The 18,885-nt window shown below is 34.5% G+C and overlaps 1 protein-coding gene and 1 long non-coding RNA gene across 11 annotated transcripts in view; one reads left to right on the forward strand and one right to left on the reverse strand.

Annotated features, from left to right (window-relative positions):
* LOC106029940 (uncharacterized) overlaps positions 1 to 18,885 on the reverse strand; it is a 338,557-nt gene that overhangs the window by 310,266 nt on the left and 9,406 nt on the right. For both annotated transcript variants that reach the window (XR_010832504.1, XR_010832506.1), the window contains exon 4: positions 550 to 641. This is a non-coding gene — a long non-coding RNA (uncharacterized lncRNA). The remainder of the gene's footprint in view (positions 1 to 549; positions 642 to 18,885) is intronic.
* The window catches only part of KCNH7 (potassium voltage-gated channel subfamily H member 7), a 221,402-nt gene that overhangs the window by 120,691 nt on the left and 81,826 nt on the right, over positions 1 to 18,885 (forward strand). For 6 of the 9 annotated variants that reach the window (XM_066999812.1, XM_066999811.1, XM_013171336.3 and 3 more), the window contains exons 3-4: positions 9,714 to 9,869; positions 18,202 to 18,234. In XM_066999812.1, the coding sequence (XP_066855913.1) occupies positions 9,714 to 9,869; positions 18,202 to 18,234 (189 nt within the window). The remainder of the gene's footprint in view (positions 1 to 9,713; positions 9,870 to 18,201; positions 18,235 to 18,885) is intronic. The other 3 variants (XM_048072285.2, XM_066999810.1, XM_048072287.2) reach the window with 1 other exon arrangement.

Below are 18,885 nucleotides of genomic sequence, written 5' to 3' on the forward strand. Positions count from 1 at the left end.
CTATCAAATCTCTTATAAAACATCTAGAAAGGTGTGTTTGCATGAGTATGATTTTCCAAGGGTATGATCTCCATGAGAAAAGCATCTATATTTATAAAATGCTATTCCTTCCACTTGGCCAATGGAGCCGGATACACATCGCACTTGTGAAAGTTTGTAGCAATGACAGGGTTTCTGTTTTGCCTCAGGACCTGCTCCTGCTATCTGTTTTTCTGTATCACTCTTTGTACAGTATGGCCATTTAATGCCTCCTTCTTTTTGATATCTATTAACCGTATTAAAAAAAAAAAAAAAAAAAAACTTAATCACCCTGGAATGATTCAGTGTAAGTGAGAACAGAATCCTTTACTTCATGGTGTATTCTAGTCTAATGCATTGGATGAATGAAATTACTGAAACTGAGTTCTGACTTTTTTTCCATTCTGCTTTGTAAGGTTATTCAATTAGTTCTTAAAATAGCTTATGTAGTTTGGGGGCAAAAAAACGAGGTTACTTTCACAAATGTCTTAATCTGCACTTTTTCTGCAAGATAGACAATATTCAACAAACCTGAGCTCCCTTTTCTCATGAAGATAATAAGACATCTCTCAGTTGAATGCCCAGAAGTGCATAGCTTCTAATGAGGGTTTAGAAAAGAATAGCTACAGGAAAAAAAAAAAAAAAAAAAAAAAAAAAAGAGAGAGAGAGAGAGAAAAGAAAGAAAAAATGCATCTTCAATTTTAGCATATACAATTAAATAATAATAAATTAGCAAACTAGCTACAAAAATTAGAACCATTATTTGTCAGATAACTGTTTTTTTCTAAAATTACTTAAAGTATATTTCACCTCAAAATTATCACATAATGCTTGCAAACAGAAGCTAAAGCTCTCCAGTTCTTTATTTTTCTGTTACAAAACCATAAGAGAAAATGTGTCCTAACATTGATTTTCACCTTGAGCTAAACATCTGGTATTTGTTGAGTGCTATGCTTTCAATAAGCTTACTGCAAATGTGAATGAAGAAAGTCAAAGCAACCTATTTTCACTATGAAATCCAGTTGTTTTCAAAACTATTTTAATTACATGTAATTCGAATGAATTAATGTAATCCCTACCATTATGACATTTCCTAATTAAAAATTATCTATCTAGACACATACTGAAGAATGAATGGAAATGACTTAAACTGTGAGTTTAAGTGATATGTAAATGCCTGTTGATACAACAGAACACAGTATAACAAATCCATTTCCATAATATAGATAAATCATGATCTGTTATTATTACTTGGGCTAAGATATTATCATTTTTTCATCCACTGCTTCAACTTCAGAAAAGAATCTGATATTTCATCAGTCAGTGGTACTGATCATTCTCAACTGGTATTGATCTATGTCCAATGACCTTGTACATTGGTCATTTTTTTCATCACATATTGGGATGCTCTGTGCTTTACAGCATTACATTTTAAGTTTTCTCTTGTTTATAGCCATAAAACTGTAGTCAAGAATATTCACTTTTTAGTACCTAACAGAAAACTTTTATTTTAATATGTTCTCAGCAAATGAGTATCATGCAGGTTAGTAAACAATGGATGATTTAATTTACCATTAATCCTGTTGTGTTTTTTTTTTATGTTTTCAGTGAAATGAATAATTAAAAATATTTTCTCCCAAAGGAATACTTTGAGTAATGTATAAAAAAACATCACTTCTAAATAGTCTTTTAAAAATATTAAATACTTCATTTTGAAAATGTCTAAGTGAAACATTTCAGTTTTTCATGAATAGCACACTCTTGCTTGCACTGTTTCCTCTTAAGAAGTTCAGTTATGAAATTCACCAAGTGTACTATATCCTGTAATCACCACAACTGTATTGCAAGTATACAAGCATTCATGCTAAGAAAACAAGATGAAAACCATAAAGGAAGTTGCAGTGAGGAGTGTATCGGTCTCTTTTCTCAAGTGATAAGTGACAGAATGCAAGGAAATGGTCTGAAGTTGCGCCAGGGGAGGTTTAGACCAGGAAATTTTCTTCACGGAGAGGGTGGTTAAGCATTGGAACAGGCTGCCCGGGGAAGTGGTAGAGTCCCCATCCCATGTTTAAGAGATGTGTGGACATGGCACTAAGGAACGTGGTGTAGTGATGGGACTCAGCAGGTCAGGTTGATGGTTGGACTAGATGATCTTGAAGGTCTTTTCTAATCTAGACCATTCTATAACTCTCATGGTCTGTAATATATAACACAAAAGAATAAAAAATCTTCCCTGGTTATTCAACATTCAGCTTGCAAAGTGTTTACAGACTAACAATTAAGGTTTTCTGGAGATGTAGCCCTTTGTGAAATCTGCCCAGACCTGCCGTGTCTAACTGCTTAGCATCTGGTAACACGTGGTAATACGTATGGTGCACTCAGGGATGCAAGGAATCAGGCACCAGATACTTACCTACACAAGCAGAGACAGAAACATTCTCATTAACAAGTCAGAAACGTTGTTTTTCAAAAGCAGCACTACTTGCTATATTCTTCTGGAAGAAAAAGCCAATGCATAATAGAGGTTCTAAACTAAAATTAGGGCCTAAACAATTCCAAGTCACACACCTGCTTTGCAAACTATGAACAAGAACCCATCCAGAAAACAATTTCAGACCAAGCTCTCACCCCACTATGTGTACACCAGAGTGTATCTCCAAGAAAGGTCAGTTTGAGAGAGGATTCACGACTGACTTCAGTCTGTTCTCCAGCGATACCCACTCTGGAAAAACTCAAATGTAGTTTTGAGGTCAACTAGGCAGAAAGAAAAAAGCCTGTCTTGCATTTGCTGCATTAACTGTGGGACTTAAATAAGTCTTTAGCCTTTCTTCTATATAGTTTTCAACATTTTTCACTCTAGGTTCTTTTTAGTCTCTACTTCATGGGCATGTAACATCTCTTTGTTTATTTTTCATTTTGTTTTTCTTTATTTGCCATATTTTTAATTGTTCTGCATCTTCTGTACGTGTTTATATATGCTTAAATAATAAAGCACTAGGAAACTGTCCTCCCATATAAAATGTGTTCAGCATTACAGTTAATGACCACAGTTCTATTAGTGTAGGTGTAGATATTATAATTAGAAGGTTAGCATTAATTGTGCCAATGCAGTAATATAAGAAATGCTGGAGCAAGGAGTTGAATAGTATTTATCTAGCTATTGAATTATATTATAAATGTGATTACAGGGAGAGAAAATGAGATTTATATAGCACACTCCAATTGTTTATGAACTTGTCCATAGACTCCAGAGGGTGTTTGTTAGTTTAAAAATTATTCCCTCATCTCTAAACACTATAAGTTAATATCTTACAAAACCTATGTCAGTACATTAATCATATCTTAGTATCAGCAACCATTTCAGTGATGGAATACCTATTTGATATGGAGGGTGGAGTGAAATGTCAAAGGGAACAGGTCCCATTTAATCACTGAAATCTCACTAATAAATATCAGCCGAATGCACTCTGCCTTGTCTCTACCCATCCTCTTTAAAAATAGCTATTCAATTGAAGAGGGGTACAATACATTTCAACCTGCCATCTATTTTTAGTTGCTACTCTGCAATAAATCTAAGAGTCAGTCATACAGATACATCTGCAGTATGTTTAATGGGAAGCTTGTGAATTCCTCATTCTTGCCACACAAGAAGTTCATTTTCAGTCAGATGGAACTGGAAAAGGGTGACATAAAGACATAGCTCAGAAGATACAATTAAAAAAGTAAGCGGATTGTACAACCTATTACCCAAAGTTCTGTGTGGAAATACACTAGACACATTTTAATAGCACAGGGCTGGAATCAACAAATTCAATTGTGAAAAGGGAATTTAGAGAATCTTTGTGTTACCCTTCTCTTCATTCATTTTTGATGCAGCTTTGGATAAGACACTTGTTTTTATGATTCAGTCACACCACCTTAAATAAAAAGTAAAATAATACCTGTACAATTTGAAGAGCAGCAACAGGCAATATCTGCAATGCAGTATGGGTTTCCTAGAATACATGCTCTTTATGGCTGCAAATATTATCATTTTTAGTCTTAGCATTGTTTCTTCTATTTCTCATGTGGGCAGCTACATAACAAATGAAGGGAGAGGGAGGGGTGGACATCCAAGGGTGATTCCTTCTGTTAGAGCCAAAGTTTTGACACAGGCTCTTTAAACCTCAGATGTCTCCAAAGGTCTGAATAAATGACATCAAGTGCAAAGATACAAAGAGCTGCAGGTAAAAACGGGCAAAAATATTTGTTTGAAGTTTCTTTCATGGAGTTGTTACTGAACTGAGCAAGTAGCTATGTCGTATCTTTCTCCAGTGATCTGATTCTACACCACTAAGGGCTGGGCAATTTTCTCAGGGCAAATTCAGTCACTCTCCTACTCATTTTTATTACACAAACAGGCAGACTACATAGTGAAAATCTGTTAATAAATAGTTATAATTGACACAGAAGCAGGCTTGCAAAAGCATATGGGGCCCTTTAACATAAAATCTAGTGAAATTTGGTAAGATCTGCACATCACTAGTTTCAGCTTAACACTACAAGAATAATGTACTTGGTCTTATTTTAGAAAGGTAGTAAACCTTTCCAGCAAATACACTGAAAGTAAGATTGCCTGTTATGTGTGACATTTTTCCTGGCTTGTGCTTGAATAGAAACACAACAAAATAAATTTTCAGCCTTTGATTGGTCAAGGTAAGCCCACACATCACAATACACATCATCCCTCATGGCTTTCACTTAAATATTCAAGACTTTAAAAGGCTGGACAAGTATTGCCCTGGACCTGAATAAACAGAGAAGATAACATTCCAAGATGAATCACAATCTGGAAGTAGGAAGAGATGCTTCCTTGTGTCTGTAGAGGTAGCGTGTTGGAGGGAAGATGATACTGGCTTTGGGGAATTAAGGAGTTGATAGAGAGCCATATCTTGGCTTCTTGCCCCAAAGACAACAACTACATGAAGGACAGGCAAAACCAACAGCAGTTCTGATCTTCCACAATAATTCTCCCCAAGATGATCTCCTTTTCCTTTCCCCAAAGTGTTTATTAATATTGGGCAATCCCCATCATCAATGCTGTAAGGAAAGGACTCGAGACCAAGGCTGTGAATAACAGACAACTGGTAACAGTACAACTGGTTACATGGTGTTCTTTGTTTTTATGGAAGTCAGCCCTTTCTTAAAGGGAATATAGCATTTCTACTATAACTGATAGTTTAAGATCTTAAATTAAATTTTAAGATATAGGCTCTACATTTGTAATTGATATGTTCAAAGTTTCTGCCTTTGAGATAAGCATTTATTTTGATAACAAAATGTGAGATCATACTGGGGGGAAGTGGAGAGCAGTTATTTCCAAAATAAACATGCTGATTATTTCATAAAAATACAAAGAATATCGAGCTTCCTTCACCTGTCCCTATCATAAAATTGTCACATTGCGAAATTCTTACAAGATTTTATGCAAGATTCACCCGTGTTTTTCATTTAGATCTGCCTTTAAACAAAGAACAGGACTGTCTAGCTCTGGAAACATGCACAGTATCTCTGCCTCTAATTTTTAACTGTCTTTGATCCTGTTTCTTAGTAGACAAGCTGTTGTTGTCGACTCTCTCTGTCCTGCTTTGATGTATTCCTTCTCACCTTCAATTTTAAATGAGAAGAAGTACCTATGGATTGTATGGCTAACTATATTGGACTACATGTAGGTTGCAGCAGTAGAACATTATCATATGTCTAGCAAACTCTTGTATGAGGTCAGCCCATCCAGAAATACATATACAGACACAGAGGACATACTCAACATCTTTCTTTTCATAGCCTTCTTCAATTGGCCACAGCAGCTTCAGAAACAAAAGAAAAACAACTGAGAAGTTATAAATGCTTTGGCACAGGGTGCCAAGTGGTTCCAAAACACATTGGAACCAGTCTTGGCTACAGTGAAGGCAGTCCTCAAATTCACACTGAAGTGGGAGAGTCCTTTTTTTTTTTTTTTTTTTTTTGGGGGGGGGGTGAAATGCAGTTAGGAACTGTCAGACTGATTTTGTAAAGCAAGGCTCTAGAGTTATCCTGCAGAACCATGACAGATTTCCAAGGGTGCTGGCTATGCGAAACATGGGGCTTTTGCAGAATTAGGACAATTACCTAAGTGGCACAGCGTCTCATTTTTCAGAGATCCTCTGTACTTGGCACATGTAACGGCCTGTAAAAACATTGTTCCCGGGATGGTTGAATCGTAACACATGTTCAGGATGGGTCATTTTTCAAAGTTTGCATGTCACAGTTTTGCATATAAGAATGCAGGCCCTTCCAATTTGGAATGCCTTCACTGTTGTATTTTTGTATTGTACTCTCCCAAATGCTTATAATGGGAGCTATTATAATATAAATAAATGACTGCAGTTGTATCTAGAAGATGCATCCTGATACAAATCTGTCCTAAAATGTTCTACAGAAAACCACTGGAAAGGTACATAGACTTTATGAGCCAGATTAATTGATTTGATGTACCTGCTTTGTACTGCTTCTGTGAAGCAAATCAACTTTAAACACTAAGCAGCCAGATATTTAAATGGACTTGGCTTCAAATTGCTCAAATAATGCAATAAATCCTTATATAAACCCAACATATGTTATATCCTTATTTCTTAAATATATATTGTTGCTGATGTTTGTTTTATAACAGCCCCTGTCTGGTCTTGTGAAATCATAGTACTGAATACAGAACTACAGAACCACGTCCAAACAGCATATAGGGGAGAAGAACATTTTCTTCACAAATGGATATTTTGCCACTAAATCAGCTAGATGAAAGAGTGGTCTTTAAAGTGCCATAAACAAAACAAAATAAAACAAAATGAAACAAAAAAAACAAGCCCTTTTAACTATGGAATTCAAGCTGACATAAATATATCCAGCTTTTCTACTTTATCACCTCCAATGATGATGTCAAGTCAGCACAAGAGGAATATTTCATGATTACTCATCAATGGTAGTCTTCAGAAAATCCAGAAATATTGCTGGGTATTGAATCTATTGATTAAAGGTATAACTTTCAGTATTATGCTGATCATATTAACTACTTGCCCTGTGCCAGTAGATGAGAAATGCAAATTTCAGAAACTTCATTATAATTTTTATTGCTTATCAGAAGCCTTTCTTACCCTTGAAATATTTTAGTATAGAGACAAAACAGAGTAAACATGGTCAGTGTAATGAAGAATTATTGAATGGCGGAGTGCAAATGCAGAATAAGATTGTTTATAAACAGGCCACTTCTTAATATTTATTTATTGCCATCAAATCCAACTACTCAAAGCAATAATCTTTCTATATACCTAACTCTTCTATTTCCATCACTAAGGTTTTCCTTGTTATTTTACATTCCCTTATTGCCATTTCAATAGAGAGAGACATTAATAAGTGTATAGAAGATAATCACTTCAGTACTAGAGACAAAAACTAACAGCCACTGTGACGGGCACTGTATTTTGCGCAAGTTGTGGAATTCCAATTTCAATCATTCACACAAAATAAATATTCCATGCCACTTTAAAAGCCTAAGTGTCTTGGAAAAACTTCAGCCTAATGGGCTACAAGGACTCACTGGCCTGCTGGTGCAATTGGTCTTCAAAGAAACTATGGTGAATTGTACCAGATATGGACCCTTCCCATTCTTTGTGCCCAAAATGTTTCTACATATAGCTGTGATTTTAACCCTGTGCTCCTTTTGTCATGTTCTTACCCTGTGGGCTGTTAAACAGCTTCTGTATCTGTCCAGAGATGCAAATCCCTACGTCCACACCAAATGAAATTTGTAAATGCTTGAGAGCAGAATGTTCTACATAAATGGGAGATACTGTCATTACTTAGCACTGCGGGAAGCATTTCAAAAGCTGAAATATCCTTGCCTTCAAAAGGCAGGCAAGCTTTTAAAGAAGTGTGCGGCTTATTCTCATCCTTGTTTGCAAAAATTAATCAACATTTCAACCCGTGGAGTACAGTGTTCTTCAAATCCGTGCACTCCTCAGCCTATCCCCACGTCCAGCCCTTTGTTTGTCAGGGTTGTTGTGTCGGGGGGTATCTGCTCAACCTATAAATCTGTATGTCAAAACACAATCCATATCATGAATTCTTTTTCTTTTTTTAAACATGTTAGCTTTTCTTTCCAAGTGATTAAATAAATATCATTTTGACTGCTTAAACTCAATATGTATTTTTATCAATTAGCTGAAAACACAAAGATTACTTCTAAATTCTCTTCAGACCCTCTGTTTAACCAGTCTATGTTGCAATGCTTGGCCTGCAGCACTTCTATTTTTAGCTCTAAAGGAACAGTCTTAAATTGCCTATTTTCTGTTTACTAAAGACATTGAGCTTGTTACCATGGAAACTGTGGCAAGTGCCACAGCTTAACTGTTTTATTAAATGGATTGAAGGCACAGCTGCAAAACTTGAAAGGCCAGCATGTCAATTTTATACACAGCTCAAACTGCTATACATTCCACATTATAGCAAGTGCTACGTTAAATATGAGGAGCCAGAATCTGATCTTGGCTATAATCATATAAATCTTTGTTATCTCTCTCTTCACTATCAAAAAAAATAAATAAAATAAAATAATAATAATAATAATAATAATAATAATAATAATAATAATAAAAGTTATGTGTAACCTAGATCGGGATCTGTTTTTGTCAAACTGCACTGCCTGTCAAGTTTCAGCGATTACCGCATTTGAATGGATAAATTGCAGATGATTTACATTAAACTAGTCCCCATTTATCACAGAAAGACACCATCTCACAGTTGTGTTTGCAAGAAGCTTTTAGCACATTATCGTATTGCTTACAGCAATCACATTATTTTTGGAACCACTATATTCTGTTAGTATAAGAGGGAATTAAATCAAAACTAATGACCTTGTCAAATGAAACTTCTATAAAAAGTTACACTGGAAAAATTAACACAAAACATTCTTTAAATCTTTAATTAGGCATTTGAACAAGAACACCCTGAGTACTAGAGGTGTTAAGAAATTACACCTTCTGTTCATTTCAGTACATGGTATGCTCCATATTTATGCAAAGTAGGGTACTTTTTAAATCATGCTCTAACTTGTATGTAACACTTAAGTCAAATACTACCAAAAATTATTGAAAATTATTACCACAATTTTGATTTTTTTTGTGATAGAATATAAAACCTTGTAGGATCAGATTGATAACAAATATAATTGTTAACACAAACCTAAACAACATTATACAGCCCCCAAAAGAATGAGAGCTAAAATAAGAATAGTGATATATTTACACCCATAAATATTTAATGAATGATTCAGCCTGTTGTAATAGAACCAAAAGCTCAAAGAATGTTTGACATTTAGAAGAATGGGGTTCTGCTTTCTTCACTAGTGTTGTGTTTGGAACAGTGTTCGCATTGCTACTTTTGACATTTTAAATATGAGATTTTTTGGAAGAGGTAATAATCTGATAAATTATTGAAAGATGTATTTCTTTCTGTGTAAATGCTCCTGTTTAAATTAAAGAATAGTGTGTTTGATGTTCAATCATTAAATTCAAAGAAATATTCTTCACTATCTGTTGGTGTAACTAGAATTACTGGAATGAAAAATAATTAAGTTTCCTTTCATTTATGCATTTCTTTCTTTTTTTTTTTTTCTCCATATGCAGGATCTACCTTCATCTGCAACACCCACATAATTCCAGTGAAAAATCAAGAGGGAGTAGCAATGATGTTTATTATTAACTTTGAGTATGTAACAGATGAAGAAAACGTTGCATCTCCTGAGAAGTGCAACCCAATATTGCCATCCAAACTTGTAAATCGTAAGTTACTCATTGAAAGTTCTCTTCTTACCTCTACTCTTAGCATAGAGAGTAATTAACTTGAGCAATACCAATAACAAAAAAAAAAAGATGCAGTCACCATTGCCTGACTCATTTAAAATAGAATTCAAGACAATAGGAAATAAAATTTAGCAAGTCTGTTATAAAGTTAGCAAGATAATCTATCGAATCTTTGGTAGTACAAACACCATTGATCTTACGTGTAGTGCTAGAAAATAAAAATTCATTAAAAGGAAAACATTTCACAGAAGTGCATTACCCTTGACAAAAACTGTTAATGAACTGAAAACTGAAAAAAAAAAAAGCATTATGATATAGACAAAATATTTCACCTTAACTTATTTTAAATGGAATATTTCTATTTTCCTTTCTAATTAAAAAAAAAAAAAGTTGGCAGAAGGTTTGATTAACTTTGATTTAAAAATATAAAATAAGTAAAAAAAAAAGTATTTGAAGCAAAATTAAACATCTTGATTTTATCAAATCGAATTATTTGGATTGGCTTGAAGGATGTGGGTTTCTTTGGATATACAGGAAATGCTTTTATTTTCATTCCACTTGTAAGTATTGTTAAAGTCAGAAATCCTTCTACAAAACAAAAGTCCTCTTCTTATGCAGTTAGACTGTTTAGCTTTCTGTATATATATGCAGAATGTGTACTTTTTTTGCTGACCTTCACTCTGTGCAGCAACAGCACACGATCTTTTCTGCTTTGCATCTCCACTCACATACTCTGCTCTTACTCCAAAATTTCCAGAACACGTCCCCATTTGTCTAAGCTCTTAGTAAAGCGCAGCATGATCTAACAGTGAATGTTAACGCTCTCGCCAGAGTCTGGTTGGCAAACACAACGGTTGGAAAATGCCTTTTCACACTCTAATAATCTTTAATGTTAGTATGATAAAGGGACCTGGAACCTAAATTTTCTGATAGTCAAATCAACACTTCAGCTTTCTCTAGATAGGAGACAAAGATGATCTTCACTGCAGGAACCGAGGGGAAAACTTTCCCAATGTAAGCACTAGGCACTACCTTAAGTGATGACATGCTGTTATTAGTTCAGTTATGTTGAGGAGATTGTGAGAAGCAGGGCTGTAGCACTGCATAACAGCATTACTAAATTCCTTTTGATTAAAGCGGTCTCTGCCATTCTTCATAATCTAGACTTTCTGCAGTGTATCCTCTGGACAAAATGCAAGAGATCTCATTCAAAGCTCTGTGACTGTCAAAAAAAATACATAAATTCCCCTTCCCCAAAATATTGCTGAATAATTCACATTTTTAAAACATTGTAGTTTACTTCTATAATTAATGGTGATGGCCTATAAATTAGTAGTTTCATTCAGTATGGAGAAAGAGCTCTGACCAAATCAATCCATATGGGCCAAAGTCATCCCAGTTACATCTGTTTAACTCTACAGTGGCAGTAGATGTAAAACTATGAAAAGTTACTACTACTGCAACCTAGCAGACTGCCAATAATTATTGTTTGTGAAATATCACAAGCTTTTAAAAAAGACTTTTTTAATATTCTTCATAATACATATTTTAAATCTTTTATTTTATACTTCCTTTCTGTATTCTGTTCTTTTTAAATGGTCATTTTTTTCTTGATATCTGAAGAAAACATTTCCAGTAATTTTATGGTAAAAATACAATTAGGGGGTATCAGAAGAAATAAATTCCATCAGAAAAAAAATAAATAAATAAATATAAAACTTACATCAAGTAAACCCCACTCATATTCTGTTTCTATTTCAGGTTGCCATGATTTTGTGCATTTTCAACACTTCTGCATTTAAATACAGTTTTGTAATACAAATAATGTGGTACGATTTACAAAAATAATGTAACATACCAATTGGGAAAAAAAAAAAAAAAAAAGGAGCTTCATGTCCTGAAAAAGAGCTGTTTTTTCTGCTGTGTACACTTTCAAGTCTTGACACTTGCCATATTTTAAAGTAAAAGCTGCTAAAGAGGACATTGGCAAAAAAAACACTTAGTCAAGACATTCTCCTCTTGTTTTACAGTATTTATGCACAGGGAATTTCCTTGCCGAGTTCTTTAAAAATGCATAGTTGGGGCTCCAAGTGCGATACACAACTGAGAAAGTTCAAGGTTTAAAAGGAGGGAAAAAAGGTAATTCAAATCATTTTCCAGCTAGTGGGTTCAGCCAGATGCCAGAAGCTGCCATAAACTAGAGCAGGCACATGGCTGCTCTTCCACCTAGTTGTTGTGGTCTCAGAGTAGACTGTTATGTGGGCAGGATGGTGACACAATATGCTACATAGCCAAAAATTCTTCTTGGCTGATAGGATTTTCAAGAGGCCAATCTGTGCAAGTTATCCAGAAAAACCTGGAGATGAGTACAGGCCAATGGTAGATTTGAATTAAAACAAACAAACACAAAACCTTGAAATATAGAAAATACAAGAGACAGAGCAATGAGGCAATACGAGTCACAAAAAAAAAGGTGAATCATTTCCTAGTAAAAACATCATCTCTTTTCTTTTCCTTTTTTTTTTTTTTCAATTCAGTTGTGTTCCCACCATAAGAAAGGCAAACAGCAGATTCTAGGATGAAGTTCATATTTCATCTTACTCTATTTAGAATATACAACATCAGGTAAAGCAGGTGATCTGTTTTCATTGGATGACACACAAAATGGACAATAATGGGCACTGGTTCACACAGGGGAGAAAAAAAAAGAAAAGAAAAAGAAACAAAATCCCTTCAAATCCAACAACCAATTTAGAGAATAAAAATAGAGAAGGAACCAGCCATATAACAACTGCAAAGCATCTGTGACAAACGACCAAGATAAGCAACAGCTAATGACAAAAGACAAAAGATTTCAGATTGCATTAGCATCTACCACCCAGAAGGACACAGATCATGAAAGATTTCTTTCCAGAGCTCATTGATCGAGTTTTCTCATATTAGAGTGTCTTTTCAACATGAGAGAAAATAAAAATGACTGAGTCAGATTGCAGGAGAGAAGAATTAAGAAGTGTATGGGAAACAAAAAAAATCACAGTTATTTTCCTGACCCTAGAAAATAAGATAACTCTTCCATACTACCATTCTTCCTCTAATTGATTTATTAAGAGTTGACATCAAATTTATCAAGTGGAACTTTGAAAACTTTTCCTTTTTCTAAAAGCATCTATCCTGCCAGCTGCAGCCAACCATTTTGAACAAGACCACTTATCACAGTGCTCCTCATGCTGAAATCTGATACATTCTAAGAAAAAGCATTTCATGCTAAATACACAATTCATTCTGGTTTTGAAGGTTGGTACACAGAAAAGAAGGATTGTAGTTTGTTAAAGTGTTCTGTGAACAAATTAAAGACCAATGGAAGGCAGCTGACATTTACTAGATTGAATGCAGAGGCTGTATTTAGTCCTGGATGGGCAGAAAATTGAAAATTTACCAGCTGAATACTGAAAAATATTTAAAAGAGTGTTCACAAATTATTTGGGACTGGGATCCTGTCTTTTGTTTTGTGCCAATCTGATGGCTAACAGAGCTAAGTTCTGCTTCACCATTGGGCCTGGCAGATTATGATAGATTTTTTTTTTAAAAGTACGCTAAGATGCCAGGAGTTTGATGACCACACCTAGCATAAATAGAATTCTTTCTAGTCTGGTGCTCAAGAGCTCCTATCTCATACGCATCAAAAAGCTGAATGGGCACTAATGTGAAAAGCGAAGATATTGGTTTCACAATAGCAAAGAAAAAATCCTTTCAGCTGATCCTTTTATTCCCTTTATTCTTCCTTGCAAGAATTTATCATCAGTTCTCTATGGTAGTCTGACCAGTGTTTGTATAATGAAATAGCTAAATTTGAAAAATCCTGGCATGCCAGAATTCACAGCCAACTGATTTTTCACTCTTCTGTTTCATTGTTTCTGCATTTTGCCACAATTCTACTTTTCAATGCATGCTATTTCACTAATAAAACAAAGGAAGTTTTTCTTCATATGTCTCCTTTTGGAAAAAAAAAAAAAAAAAGGCATATCTTTTAGTTTAAACTTCTAACCAACTTAAATTAATGCTCTATCTGTCCAATCTTTATATTCAGAGAAGTAAGGAAATTTCTTCTGTCAGCACTTAATGTATAACTGAACAACACCCTTCTTTCCAGTGAGGGTGTTTCTGCACAATGTGCAGTTAAGGGGAGACTTACAGAAATTGATTTCTGCTATAGATGTCCATTCATCATCCAATTACTCTAATATTTGTCTCATTTGCAGATATGAGAATTCTATTGATTCTTACTTCACAAATTTAATGAGTTCGTTTGCTTTTTGTGTTCTTTTTCTTAGAACATGTAAATGTTTTATAATTCCAGAAATTAACTTCTGTAACCAAAGAGAGAGACACTTCATAACTTTATCCCACCTCACTATTTTTGTGAAATGCTTGAAGACATAAATACCTTCTTATTAGGTGACAGTATATTTGTTTAGCATATTAGAGCGTTAAAATCAACATTTCAAGTTACATAGGCCCTAAAAAATTGTTTTTATTCATATTGTAACAGTTAGTGCTTATGGGCTGTTCTCTGCCACAACTGATAAGCTAACATTTGCCTGATTGTCACTACAGTGGTAAGCAATGAATCCCAAAATTGTTGGTCATAAATTTTCATGAATCAAATCATTTGCCAAAGTTATTTTCAACTCCTACTGAAAGAATTAGGTAGGATTTTTAGCAAGACATTTCTAGAAAAAGAGAACCTGCTCCTGTTAGATTCACTGTTTAAAAGAAAAACAGTCCTTTCTGTAGATATTCTAGAATGGACTAATTCAAGAAGATATACGATTTTATACCAGTTTAGCAAAAAGCCTGTGTGAACACTTACATTATCATTTAAATTTAAGTCTACTAGTAATAGTTGCTAACCAAAATAGTCCCAAAATGAGATAAGAATTCCTGTAAAGTGTGTTGTACAGACTTCATTAAACTATTTTTTCAATAAAGCGTTAAGCTAGGATAGCTTTTGCATATGAATGTTGCTTTTAAATCATCCATTGAGGAAAGGGAATGTAAGTGTCCGATTTTATTCCCAAATCTGTCAAACATTCCAGTCTGGCATGCTCATATACTCCATCAATTTGACAATGAATTTTTACAGAAATTTAAGGAGCCAGTGGCATGAATTATTATTTGCTCCTGGCGTTTGATTCTGTTCTTCACAGCTGTGGAATACTTTGTGTCTGTAAAGCTAGTCTAGTAACTGCAAAAGATCAAAATCAGTCATGACACAGAATGGACACAGAGAAAATCTCCAGCCATTTCCCACTGACAGCATGCCATAGATCTGAGGGCTGACTTCAATATGAAGAATGTAACTGTAATTTTTCTACTGAGTAGACTCTTTGTGGGATTGTAATGTACACACATGCACAAGATGAGAAAAAACTCTGAGAACCCTAGTTCTGAGTTTTCATTCTCTGCCCCACCTAGAGCACACTGTTTTTTTAATGACTTGTAAGCATTTTTTCTAACATTTACTCCAGACCTTTCTAAAAAAAAACTCCTTCTAATACATAGGTTAAAATAGCCACAGTCAGATACAATAAATGAATAAAACTTGTGTGAAATTAGCTTCCAAACATTTTGACTAGTTTAAAGTACTAACCTAAAAGCAAATATTGGTTCCCCAATACATTGCTCATTACCTCATGGGAGAAAGTCCAGAAAGTTATTTGATTAAGCACATAATTGCATTCTGCCAAGGATGGTTATTTGGGGATTCCTTTATCATTTTATCCCTTCAAAATCTATAAGCCTATTAAAGACACCCTGGAATAATTTCTTGTGTTTCTTCCTCTTATGCAAATGAGAGGATCTGTAATACATCCAGTCAATGCCTACTTTTTGGATAAAGTTCAAACAAAATGAAAAGGCTAATAATATTCTAAAAACAGCTTAAAACATTATTAGTAATGATTAGTAAAACTTCTCAAACAATGAGATCCTTAACAGTGCTTATACTTGACAAAGTTTGTCTCTGTTCTGGTCCTAGCAATGGAGCTACATGTCAGGAAGGATGCTCACTGCAGTCACTGAAGTTACAAATAAAACAAGCACAACTGAAATTCAGATCAGGCCTTTTCTTTAAGTAAGAGTTAATTCAAAAACAGATATATTGTTTCTCCATGCAGAACACTGCTGTATGAGTAAGCATAGCAATTTAGTGAGAGTTAAGCATATATATATTTTTTTAACATATTTGGACAACAAAATTGTCATGAAATATTGTATACTGTCTGATGCACAGGCACTTGCCACATCGAACATGACATGTATACGCAATAGTAACCCCTGACTTTGCCCAAAATGTGATGAGAAATGTGTCTAGGGTCTTATTTTTAGCTGCAACACTGGGAGCAAATTCATCATAAGTGAGGGCTAGTCAAGAAAAACTGTGTCCAGGAGGACAAAGGTTTCTATCTAGCCAACCAGCAGCATAGCTCTGACAACCCAATGTCAATATGTGTATTTGTCTCCAAGGTAAATTACAGGGAATGTTAGGTGAACTGAGGCAGTGTGGAACACTTAGCAAAGGAACATAGCCAAACAACTATCAGCAGTAAAGGACAGAAGGACCTTTGGTACTTTCACCTTCAGAGTACTCCACAAATACCTAATTAACAGAACGCTCATTAAGATAAATAAACTGTATTAAGTCTTGTTTTACAGACAGAGAAATACAAGTACGGTGGCTAAATTTCCTTTCCTCATGGTGGTTATTTTTGGGATTCAGACTAGAAAGGAAGCCTCACTGTATTCTAGTCACTGTAATTAGCTGTTTGCATTACAGCCTCTCCCAGCTAGGATCACAGCCCTATTGTGCTGTATCTTATACAAACATTCAATAAAAGCAGGCAATCTCTGCTTAAAGAGATTACAAACCAAACAAAGGGAATGACACAGCTTTCAGTGGAGGTGACTTGTGCAGCCTGGATGACAGGAAAAGGAACACAAACTGACAATAAACAGGCTGTGCAGAGACCCTGCAAATTTTCCTTTTGCTATTTAAATAGATAAGTAGTAAGTATGGGAAGTGAGCATGAAAAGGATTCCTGGTTTGAACTAGATCCAGGAGGTCTCTTCCAGTCCTATATTTTTAGCAGATCTCCTGTTTGTTCTTTTCAAGGATAGTGAAAACAGGTGGGTTCTGTGAGATAACTTGAAGGCCAGGATAATGATTTTGCAAAATCATCCCAAGTTATAATACATACCCTCAAGGAAGTATAAAGGTAGTCAGTTTTGTATCATTCTCTGATGGAATAACTCAATTAAGACATATTTCTCTATTATTCATAATAAGAATTAGTACAGAGAACTTAACACATCTATGCATTTTGTTAAATTGAATTAAATATTTTAATCTTGAAGAGAGAAATTAACATTTATCAGCATATCTCAAGCTTAAACCAAAAGTACTACTAGATAGGAAAAAAAAAGTTTAAATGGATTTGAGAAGCTCTCAGATGGAATATAGTCATAAGGAATATGTTCTGTTATTTAAGTGATTCAACATGGAGGAGATGATATTTTTAGGTAAGCAAACAAAATAAATCTATAGATAAAAATGAGGAGCTTTACAACCATTGCGTCTTACTTCTCATATGTAGAATCCTATCATGATTACTTGACTCTATTAATGAGCACAGTACATAGGCAAGCTGGGCATTTCAAAGACCTGAAAGCAATTGGCAGAGACATGAGACGTGTAGTTAGAAGAGTTCATCCCATGAAGAGATGGAATAAGTGAGCCCTGACAGGGATATGAAACTTCTCTGAGGTCACACTCTGAACAAGTGTCAGTGAATAAAGCCTATTGTCCCCAAGAAGATTTTGAATTATTCAACTTTTTTGTAAGTTTCTTCCAAACAAAACAGGCATTTCCTAGCAAAGACATGCTCCATAAGAAATTAGATGTTCTGTCTCATGAGAAATAACACGTTGGTCTGGATACATCTACTTTAGTTTTCTGTCTGTATTAGCTAACCTTAAAACTTGGTAATTGGAAATATATACTGATCTATGTTACAAAACTGAGTAATTATCCAAGTACTTCTTTATGGAATAGTTCTTAAATTTTCCAAATAAAAAGGCAATGTACTTTTACTTCTGCAGATTACCTATATTGAATGTGAATTCAAGATACTTGAGTTTGCTTGTAAAATGTGTGGAAATTTGATATTCAACCTTCTTAATAGTCTGTTTATTTTCTGAACCTGTCTCTTTTAAAGCTAAAGCTTTTTGTAAATCTAGTTCAATTGTATTTCAGATGGTAACAACCTTTCGAGTGGCTCTTCTTCAGGTAAATCTATCTTCTAAAATTCTATCTACTAAAGCCCTTTTATTGCTTTGTTCTGTTTCTAATACTTCAAGATCTCATTACATTTTACATAATTCTAGAAGAGTGCAAGTTAAAATGTGGCTCTTGCTCCCACTCTCTGAATACTTATTTCTGCAAAACTATGGATATAACATCTAAACTATTAAATTTAGTATAATTATATGAGATATGAAATTCAAATGTAGTGATACTTTTCAGCTTATTACCACTGATTGATTTTTTTTTATGCTCTGAATACAAGAACTTTCAATGTATGAGACAAAATACATTGTGGAATTTGGAAATGGTATATAAATTCACTGTTAAAACAAGAGAACTTCTTCAGGCTTCCTGTCTCAGACAAAAACAACATTGTCTGTTCTATGAAGTCTGGTAACTGATGTGATAAAGGATTGAGACTTTTTGGAGAACTTTATTTAATACATGAAATGAATTCTCCCAGCTACCAAAAACCACCATGTTCTCACAGCAAGACAGCAAAATACTGTGCTAGTTGAATAAATTCTTTGCATATAATAGCTAGTGTGATGCTTGCTATTTTGTTTCTTTACAGTTATTTAATTTTTTCTTCATTTCCACTTTTAACTACGTCTAAGAAATAAAAATGCAAGA

This window comes from Anser cygnoides, chromosome 6 (assembly GCF_040182565.1).
Source record: "Anser cygnoides isolate HZ-2024a breed goose chromosome 6, Taihu_goose_T2T_genome, whole genome shotgun sequence".
NCBI classification, from domain to species: Eukaryota; Metazoa; Chordata; class Aves; order Anseriformes; family Anatidae; genus Anser; species Anser cygnoides.